General features: G+C 50.1%; 1 protein-coding gene across 1 annotated transcript in view; it reads left to right on the forward strand.

The window, feature by feature from the left end:
• The first annotated feature begins 7,453 nt into the window (after window positions 1-7,453).
• Window positions 7,454-10,887, forward strand: part of Rcsd1 (RCSD domain containing 1) — a 61,808-nt gene continuing 58,374 nt past the window's right edge. The window contains exon 1 of the mRNA XM_023706310.1: window positions 7,454-7,594. Within this exon, the coding sequence (XP_023562078.1) occupies window positions 7,589-7,594 (6 nt within the window). The 5' untranslated portion in view covers window positions 7,454-7,588. The remainder of the gene's footprint in view (window positions 7,595-10,887) is intronic.

Genomic DNA, 10,887 nt, shown 5'->3' on the forward strand with positions numbered 1-10,887 from the left:
GAGGGGAGGGGAGGGGAGGAGAAAAACAGGAAAAGGAAAGAGAAAGAAAAGTATCCATACATGTGACATTTATGTTCTGGCTCTCTGAAGCTTTGCCTCATGGTAACAAAATGATCCCATAAGCTGCAGTTAACAGTATAAGCAGCATATGCTGGTAATGCGCTGGACCTATGGGGCATTTCCTCCTGTGTGTGTTTGGTACCAGAGAGGGAACCCAGAACCTAGCACATGCTAAGAAAGTACTCCACACCGAGCTATACCTCCAGTTCTTTTTAGTTCAAGTCAGGTTCTGGCTAAATTGCTTGGTCTGATCTTGGACCTGCCAATCTTCCTCCCTCAGCCTCCTCTGGAGCTGGGGTCCTGGGTGTGTGACACCTCACCCCACTGTGCCTGTGTTTCTTTATTGAGAAGGACAAAGGTTTCTCCTTTTGTCTCAGACAAAACTTCCTCCCCTTCCCCAGAGGAGTTCTAGCAAGGGGAATGGTTTACGCCATAAACAGCTTTTAGATAATTTGAGTTTAACTCTACTGAGGAACAAACACATGACACTAATGCCAGGCCTGGGGTTGGGTAGGGTGTGGATGAGGGCGTTGTTTTCAAAGCTCCTGGTATCATCCCAGTATATATCCCAAGTTAAAGCCAGTTTCCAGGTGGCCTGCACGACATCCACCTTCAGTTGGGGAAGGTTTGCGCTTCCTTGGCAGACCTGCCTGACTTGACCCCTAAACCTCTGATCTCTAACCTGAACCCTAACCCTCTGTTGGGAGGAGAATAGCCTGGGGCTGTTAACTTGCCTGTTGGCCCTTACCTCTGCTGAGCCCAACCCCCCTGGGGTTCCTCAGACACCTAAGCTGACTGCATTCGCCATCTTTCCTCAGTCCAGCCCAGCTCTTCTGTCCTCCATGTCCCCTTCTCCCCACCCCCGCTCTTCACCCACTTCATAGCAGTGTGGGGCCCGTCCCCAAACCCACTGTTGTTTTTCAAAACTTGTTTTGAAATAACTTTAAACTTTGAGAAAAATCTTAAGGTTAGTATAAAGAGCTTCTACCCCTGGCCCTCACCTTACACCCCTCACCCGGGATTCCTCTCAGCATTGCCGGTGTCCACGTACCCCTTCTTTTAGCACACTTTGTAGTCAAAGGAGCCACCTGGGAGCAGGCCTTGGAGCCGGCATCCTGCAATCCTGGCTCCCTTCACCAGAATCCTTCCTCATTGTTTACTTTGACTTGCCTGTCGTCCACTCTGGAGCAGTCCCTGACTATGCGCTTACTCTAGCTTTTCTTCCTAATTACATTCAGGTTGTGCCACCAACTAGCACAGAAGTGATGGTGTATTCATCTTGCCTCCCATCAGGTGGCATGTGATGTCCATTTGCCCCCAGTGGAGAAGTTTCCTTTGACCACTTAATTAATGTGGTACCTGTAAGCCTCTTCCTCTGCAAAGTTACTTTTCTCCCATTGTAATTATGAGTAACCTAAACCAGGCATGATGGCCTGTCTGTAATCCCAGCACTCAGGAGGCTGAGGCAGGAAGATTGTTGTAAGTTTGAGACCAGCATGAGCTATAAAATGAACTCAAGGCCGTCCTGAATTGCATAGTGAGATCCTGACTCAAAAAGAAAAGAAAAAGAAAGAGGAACTACTACAGAGACGTAGTTCAAAATTATGTAACACTCCATTCCTCGATCCTGCTTTTACCCACTAGATTTAGCATGCAGTGGTTGCTTCTTTCCTAAAATTATTATAACTGTGAGTGTTGTAGGCAGCGAGTTAGATAGAAATATTATAGGCAGTCAGATAGGGCCAGGCCCTTGAAGGAGATAACAAAGACCAGACACCTTACAACTGTGGGAGGGACCGATGCTCCTGCTGTGAACCAGACCTAAAGACCAAACAAATGCTAACCTCCCTACAGATTAGCATCCAGGATTGATCATTACTCAAGCAGAATCATTGTCTGATGGCTGCCAGATAGGGTCCTGTTTTACATTCATGCCAGCTTGCTACCTGAATCACTTCCCCATTTGGTCCTGGGCCTAATCAGTTTTACCTGAGCAATGGTGCATGTAATCCCACTGGTTGACCATAGTTTTGTCCCACCTCTTGTCCACCTAAGCGAGTTCCCATTCTCTCCCCATCAGCCCCACATGGTTCTATACTATAAAAATCCCTGGAAGAGACAGCTTCCTGGGGAACAATCCGCTGGGGGCCCCCCTCCTGTCCCTCTCGACAGGAGCTTTCTTTCCCTCAATAAATATATTCTGCTCATAACCTCCATTTGTTTCTAAAATTAATTCTTCAGTTTTAGAGAACACAAACTCGTGCAGGTCAGGTTGGGAGATCATTTTTTCCCTATGTCATTTGGAGGTTCCCTGTATCATTTGGAGGCCACTCATCCAAGATCAGTTTTTCTCCCTGTATCATGAGGACTATCATATGGGCGTTTTTCTGCCAACTTTTCTTTTGACATTTACTAGTTGGCATTGGACTCAGAAAGTTTTCTCTTCGCCTATTCTCTTACTTGTTTACATCATCATGAATTAATGAACTTCAAAGAGTTATAATCCATGGCTGCCATTATTATTATTATTTTTTTTATTTTTTGGTATCAGGGATCAAACTCAGGACCTTGCACTTGCCAGGCAGGTGCTCATGCCTCTGAGCTATTTCCCTGACCCCATTGCTGTCATGATTTTGATGCTTGTTTTATCCCGATATTGGTAGCAGGAATTTCTGCACATTGACTCATGTGACATTTTAGCATCTCCCCATCATTCAGTGAGCATGACCTTACTTTCTTGCATGATATTCCAGGCTTTGCTTATTTGGTCCCCAGCCCGGTAGCAGCCATTTCCTCCAGGGAGTCCCGGTTCTGTCAGTAGAGAAAAGGTATCTAAAAACCAAGCCCTGGGCTCCGATGGCACCAGCTGTTTCTGGTCTATCATAGTTCCCAAGCTCCCTCAGGGTACCAAATGAGAAAATGTAGCTGTGCACACATACTTTTATATCTACATTTACTCTTATACCTGTTTGTAACCCTGGAAACATGGATTCACATCAGCATCAGCACCTCTGTTCCCACCAAACACCACAAGATGTCCTTATCCGTCCCTTCCCCAGCCAGGAGGAGTCAGCTCCTATTATCCTCAATGCGCCTACGGAGTGCCCCGTGTCACGACTTAAAGGCTGTCTCCCCGAATGCTCTTGTGCTCAGAGGCAGGGCTTTTAGTGCTGACAGGATCATGGGCTGCTCTGCTTATCAAAGAAGCTCAGAGCTATGTGTACCCTTAGGAGATGGGGTCTGCATGCAGGTGGTCCCCGGGGGTATGTGGGCAGCTCTTCATTTTCTACTTACTGGCTGCCATGAGGTGAGCGGCACCCTTCTGCTGGGCTGCTTTGCCTTGGAGCCAACTGAGCATGGACCAAAATCTCTAAACCAACTAAACTGGGGTTGGGTATTGGTTTTTATTATTATTGTTGTTGTTGTTGTTGTTGTTGTTGTTATTTTGGCAGAACCAGGGATTGAACTGAGACCCTTGTGCTTGCCAGGGAAGCACTTATAATACTGTGCCATCTCCCTGGCCCCTGGGGTTGGGTATTGTATCCTAGGGACATAAGAGTAAGCATGACACTCAGTTTCTTTAAGGGGCCACTCTCCTGACCTCCCTGGGGCTCCTGTGCCCAGGCCCCAGGGCCCATCAGGAGCCTCGATGCTATCTTCATCACTGCCTCCTTGCAGTAAATCCATAAACATGTTCCTCTCTTTGTGCTTTCCCCTCGGGGTCATCAATATCACTTACCAATGACTGTCACTTGTGGTGGAAGTAATGGGGGGTTTTTGTGGTGGTTTTGGTTTTTTTTTCTACCTTTCCAGGATTTAGAGCTGAACTCTAGAGTCAGTCCTCTGTGTCTCCAAGTTCTGCCTCTGTGGGGTGTACCAGTTGTGGATTGAAAGTATCTGGGGGGAGACTGAACTTGTTACTGTGCCTTAGTACAACAGCTCTTCAGGCACCATTTACATTGTGTGGACTATTGTCCATAATCCAGAGATGACTTACACTGTGCCGCCGGTGACACGTATCTTCCATGCACATCCAGAGCCATTTTACAGAAATGATTTGAGCATCCACAAGATTTCGGCCTCCGCACGGTGCACTATCTTCGAACTAATTCTCGGTGATACTCTGCATTTAAATTTTGATTAGTACTTACAGTCAAGCAAAAATAGTCATTTCTTGCTCTAAACCTTAACAGATGATTGGAAGCACAGCGTGGCCACTTACGAAGCGAGCTGATTGCCTAGAACACTGTATAGTCCTGAAGTCTAATTCAGTTACTGCTCAGCATGATCTCTGCTGCTTTCTGTCCCATTAGGTCTTTTCTGCCATTGGACATTCATCTTGGAAAGGCCCTACCTTTGATGCAGTAGCAAAAATTCTATCAATGTGCTTCATCATTCATGTATGCATGCAGGCAGGCATCCCTTCGTTCTTCCACGTTATCTGATGAAGGCCATGCGGGCCTGGAGAAGCCTGTGGTAGAATCGTGGGCCCTCCACCACATCCCTCCCAGTCCACACCACCTCTCTGGTGTCCTTGCACTGATTCCTGACTGTCCGCTGTCTATGGTTCCCACTGTCAGGCTCGTGAAGGGGAAGGCCCAGAGGAGCAGGAAGGCAGCACATCCCACTGAGTGAGCCAGATTCCCTGGGGGGCGGGGACCAACTTCACAGCCACTTTCTCTTCTCCTTGGTTGTCAGTTCCTCCCACAGAGCAGCCAGAAACCAGCAAGAACAGTGTGTTTACCAGTGTTGTCATCACCTACGCTTTCTGGGGATCTTTCCGGGACTAGGAAAGAAGTTCCAGCTCTGGCCTGTTGCTTGCCCTTTTGCACTTGTTCTTTCAGAGTAGGTCTCTGCCTGCACCCCAGGAGCAGTGCCTTGGGAGCAGGGTACCCACACATGTTTGCTTCCTGGGTCCTCTGTTTTGTGCCCGGGGAGGGTGTGAGCAGGATGTGAACAGCTGCTGCAAGTCACCTTGGGCACCAGCGATGTTATCTGTCATCAGCCTAACGGTTTCCACCCTCCTGCTGGTGTAGCCAAACCTGGTGGGGTAGGAGGGCATTGTGCACAGAAGGAAGGGATCTGCTAGCGCAGTGGGGTCATACCTATAATCCCAGACCTTGGGAGGCTGAGGCAGGCAAGGAGCCACAAATCTGAGGCCAGCCTGAGGAATTTAATGAGTTCAAGACCACCCTGCACTGCATAGCAAGACCCTGTCTCAGGCTCAGTAGAATAAGCCAGGGATTGAACTCAGGCGAGCACAAGGGCCTGAGTTCAATCCCTGGTTCCGAAAAAAAAAAAAGTCACTGTAAAAGCTAGTGCTCCCACCACAGACCCAGTCCTCCTCTTGACAAAGAAGAAAGGGAAAATGTCACAAGCTCAAGGCTCTGTTTCAAGTTCCCAGGAAACATGCTTCCTGCTGCCAGCTCTGCCCAGTACACCAACCCTGCAGCATGAGGCTGGAATGAGAGGGGCTCCCCATTAATTCCTGGGAATGGGGCTTTTCTGCCAGAGGGTTGGGTTCTAAGTAAAGGGAATATCAAGACCTTCTTTATTTGAAACTTGTGCTGTATGCTAAGCATTATAAAAATAGCTACTTTTTGCCGAGCTCCTGATCAGAGAGGTTAAGGGACCTGTCTAAGGAGACACAGCTAGTGTGCAGCAGAGTTGGGATTCAACTTTCCATCTGTCTCTTCTTTTTCTTTTCTTTCTTTCTTTCTTTCTTTCTTTTTTTTTTTTTTTTTTTTTTTTTGTATTTTAGGGAAGGGTCTATAGGGTGTTCAGGGTCTCACTACTAGAGTAGACTCGTAGTGATCTGCCTGTTTACAGCCTCCCAAGAGCTAAAATTACAGGTGCACGCCACCACGCCCAGTCTCAATTGCCTTCTTAGCACGCCCCAGGGGGTGGGGCCAGCATGGCAGGCTGGGGATTGAACCTCAGCCCTTGTGCCTGCTTGCAGCCCCTTTAATCTGCTGAGCTATTTGGCCGCCTTTCTTTCTTCCTTTATTATTTTTTTCTTTGAGCCAGGGTTTCACTATGTGGTTCAGGCTGACCTTGAATTCATTCTTTGGCCCAGGCTGGCCTTGAACTCACAGCAATCCTCTTGCCTCGGCCTTAAGTGCCAAGATTACAGGCATTCATTACCATATCTGGCTCTGTCTATCTGCTTTTTAAATCAGGGGTCTTGGTCCTAAGCTCACCTGAGTAAATGAACTAAAAGCCATGCTGGTATCTGATATAGAAAGTCAAGCCTCGGAAGGGTCTGTGACAGGAGGCAGCCTTACTTCTCAGATCGGTGCCCAAAGTAGCAGGGGAAGCGCCTGGAAACCGCAGATGGTCTTCAGTGAGAAGCAGAACCAGGGCAAGTCTCAGCTTGTTTCCTGCTCAGCCCTCACTGGCGGCTGTGTCACTGTCCCCTCTGGGATGGCTCTCCCTTTCCCTAGCTAGTTAGGGCCAGGGCTTGGGGACAGGGTTAAAGGGACACAGGAATGTTACAGGACCACAGCGCCGTCCCTACCAGCCCATCCTTTCCGCTTCAGGTCTCCACAGGCAATTCTCCGGGTGTCTGGGAAGCACTGCAAGGGGCCAGTACCTAAACTGGCGCAGGACAGTGACCCTGAGCAGGTCCCAGCCTCCACATCTCTCCCACACAGCATTTGTGCTGCCCCTGGGCTGGGATGGCCCTGGGGGAGGGTTGCTAAACTGAGCCTTATGGGAATCGGATGTTTAGGATCTTGCCCTGGACTATATTTAATAGGAATGGAGAAAAAGGCCCTTTAGCAGCTTGTGGGAGCTGAAATTCCCACAAACCCGAATGCATGAATCAAAGCAGATTTGAGGAAAAGATTTACTGCTGCGGGGAGCGTGGAAAACATTGCTTGGATTCCTTGCTTTTCTTCTCCTCCCGCTCCTGATACTCAGATAGACTCCGATCTATACATTGATACGGGTTTGCTGGAAGCAGAGCCGGAGGGTGGAGAAGCAAGAGAGACGTGGGTGGGAAAGTGGCCCTGCCAGGACTCCCCCCTCTGCCGCTGCCACGCAGCCCCCCAGGGCCTCCAGGAAAGTCAGGTGTGACATTAATGCAACCTAGAAAGAGAAAGGGAGGATGAGGGAAGGCAAGCAGACAGGATGGGCATAAAAGAAGGAAATGGAACAGAGAGCAAAGAGAAAGCAGGGCAGGCCAGCGCTAACTTGGAGAGTGGGAAGAAGAAAGCAAGCGTGTTCAGGGAGGGAGAGATGAGGGACAGGCCCAGGGTCCTGAGAAACTTCTCGAGAGAGGGGGCGCGGCGGCTGCCCATCCATGTTTGGGCAGATTGGGAGGGACAGTATCTGTTTAGATTTGTGTCTATATTTAAACCCCGATCGTCGGCCTCCCTCCCCGCCCCTCCTCCTCCGCTGCTCCTTCCTGGTTCTCCGCGGAGCTGAGCGCAGCACAGCGCAGCCCGGCGCGCGCCGCCCACTCGCCCCGGCTGGGCGCACAGGGACCGCGGGGACCACGAGCTCCGGCCAGGACGACCTGGAGGACATGGAGGTAAAGGTCGCCGGCCGGGGTGTTCAGCGCCCCCTCTCTCTCCCCAGGTAGCCTAGGGCAGGGTCTCATAGCTCAAGGCGGCTGCCGAGAAGGGCAAATCCCTGCTGCCCCGGTGCCTCGTGCTCCATCCTACCTGGGGGACCCCTGCGGCGGGCGAGGGCTTGGCAGGAACGCGGGAAAGGGGGGCGCCTTTCTGAAAACTCAGGTATTTCAATCGGGGTTTTGTGTGCTTTAAACAAACAACAACAAAAAGTGCAGATTAGGCTCATATATGGGCAAATTGTAAGCAGAAGAAAACGGCATGGACTCTGAAGAGCTGGGGGCAAACAAGAACCAGAGCTGGCAGGGGGGCCGGTGCCCCTGCCCGTTTGGGGGTTCAGTTGCCTTGGGCTCTTGAAGTCCCACTTTTGGACTGTCGCATCTTTTGTAACTTTTGGGGAAGCTCCCCTCCTCTAGAAGTCAAATGACCTTATTTCTGATAAACTTCAGCCTCCTCTACATGTCCCTGCTTTGTGGGACTGTGTGTATTGGGTGGCGCTGCCCATCTCTAAGGGGTAACCAGGCTGAGGCCCAGCTACGTGGAAGTCTGGAGACCCTCCTATACCGGCCAAACCTTGTGGGGTCCTGGCAGCCACCTTCCAGTTTCCACCTAAGATGTGTCCCCCAAATTCTTCCCTTCTCTTTGTCTGGAGGCATGCATAGACTCCCCCTTGAAACTAAGGCTTGCCATTTCACAGGAGTCAACCTTAGCAGGACCGGGGCTTTTGAAAAGAGAAAAGGAGAAAGTGCAGTTGTGTAGTTTAGGGTGATTTCCAGTCACACTGAGCAGGAAACTGTGCTCCTCCCTGGACTGTGGGCTGCAGCAATCTGGGTTCCCAGTAACTGCCCTCTCTCTGCTCCACACCAAGCTCCCTGCCTGAGCATGGCTTGTCCCTCCTGTGCTTGACTCCTTGCTTGCCTTCAGAGGGACGGTAGGTTGGTCCTGGACACTCAGCTCAACTAGTTGTCTTCAAGGGACAGGGATCATGTTCAGGGATTGGGGTTCACCCTGCACGTCTGGGACACTCAGGCTGTCCCTGAAAAGCTCAGCAGGTGGGGCTCCCAAGTCTACTCAAAGCTGCAGGGCTCTTCCCTGAGCTCATTGGGCCCCATGGCAGAGGAGAGAGCCACTCAGGAGCCCCCCAACTTGTTGGGCTGGGAGAGAGGTCTGAAGAAGTTGTCCTAGATATAGGTTCCCTCCTCAGAGAGGAATCAGGGTGCCTTAAGTCACAGGCTGGAGGTTTCTTATGATGTATGTCTCTCGTCTCTTGTGAAAATGAATTGGACATAAAGAACAAAGCAAATTTAAGCTTCAAGCAGACTCCTGTTTGAGGGCCATGGCAAGCTTACACTTTGTACTGGAGGAATGAGGGCTTCTGCCAGAGGGAAACTGTCCTCCCTTGGTTGAGGAAGGAATAGTGAGTGGCAGAGGCCCCCTAACTATCAGCTGAGCAACTTCCTGTGTGGCTTCAGGGTGGAGGCATGAAAAGAGAAGGCCTCAGTGTGCAAATGTGGATGTGCAGGAACTGAAGAGGGCCTCTATGGAGACACCCAAAACCCTGGGGTGCCTGGTGCTGGGGGTTGGGGAGGGATGGCTCTGCTGGCCAGGAGGCCCTGGAGATCAGCCTGCATCTGCCTAAACACAGATGGGAATGACTGCTTTTGAAGTTTCTTTGTCAGTACCACCTGAAGAAGCAAAAACAAAACAAAACCTACAGCTGCTAGTAGTGGTGCAGGAAGTGAAAAAGCAAGCCAGAGGCTGAGGAAGTGATGTCAGCCCGGAAGTGAGCTTGTTGTGGTGGGGTGCAGTAGACAGGGGTGAGCTTGGGGATTCCAAAAAAAATCACAGCCTCAGACCCTCTCTTGAGAGGTGAAATCTACTTTTGAGGTAAAATCTACTTTTTCTTGGATTTAGTACAGGGTCTACAGGGTCTCACTGCACAGATTGGACTCGTAGTGATTCTGTTTTCAGCCTCCCAAGCTCTGGAATTACAGGCACATGCCACTATGCCCAGTCTAAAATCTACTTTTGAAAGGTAGAGAACTACTGTGCTTGAGGAGAAGCAAAGTGGCACTACTTCCCAGTATTAGGAATTCAAATAAGACCAGCAAAGCTTAATAACTACTCCCTGTAATCTACTTTACCTTTGGAGGATCATTTTTTAAAGTCAGTCTATCATTCTCACCAACATCTGTCACTACATGGGCCACAGTAAGCCTTCTGGAAAAAGCAAGGTGGAGATGCCTTCTCACTGCCTTCAAAACCCTTGCAGTTCAATAGAGGAGATGGGGCTCACTCTGACCAGTTTTGTATAAAATTCCCCAGTCCGTGTGTGCTGAATGAGGACCCTTGCAGTCCCTAAGGTCTGCAGAAATCCAGAGCAGATGAAGCTCATAAGGAAGACTGGATGGTGGCAGTGAGGAGGAGAGGCCTAAGACATTGGCTACAGGGAGAGCATGCCACCCTGGTTCAGGAAAGTAGACCAGCTGGCTGCAGTGGAGGGCCCAGAAGCATGCGAGTGGAGAGATAAAGTAAGGAGACAAAGCTGTAGGGCCACTGTATAGAACCTGGCCAGGCAGTGAGTGGGAGCTGACCTCCATTCCCGGGACAGAAGACATGGCTGAGGCAGGGTCTCCTCGCCTAGCTGTGCTCCCCGACAGTACCTTTTCCTGACGCCTAGAGGAGCTATCAGAGCCTGGTTGGAGGCCAGTGTGGAGATGACCCTGGCTTGTGCTCTATGGAAAGTAGGCCACTAGTGACCATGACGCAGGAGGGGCTGGGTGGCAGGAGTGTGGTCAGCTCATGGTGCAGAAAGGGCAGGGTTTCAAGAGCCCAGGGCAGTCTCAGTTTGAGAGACAATAAGGATAGAAGATGCAAAAGAGCAAAAACCATATGCTAGAGGAGAAGGTAGAAACTACTTCCAGCTTGAGCTCCCTGGAGCACCCGGAAGAGTAGAATTCCCCAAGGTGTCAGGGGCCGAGGAGCACCCCAGAGACGAGGACCGTATCCTATGGATCAGTGACCTGATGGACAGTCACTGAAGACTTACAGAGTGAGTAGACATATTATTGGAAATGAGAGAACGATCAGATTTTTCCCCTTTTTAAATTTTTTTTTATTAGTATGTGTTTGTGATACATAATAATTATGTTCCTGGGGGCTGGTGAGATGGCTCAGTGGTCTAAAGCACCTACTTAGAACAAGCTTAGCAAAGCACAGGGACCGCGGTTCAATCCCCTAGCACCACATGCCA

This window comes from Octodon degus, unplaced genomic scaffold (assembly GCF_000260255.1).
Source record: "Octodon degus isolate 3935 unplaced genomic scaffold, OctDeg1.0 scaffold00250, whole genome shotgun sequence".
Classification (NCBI taxonomy): Eukaryota; Metazoa; Chordata; class Mammalia; order Rodentia; family Octodontidae; genus Octodon; species Octodon degus.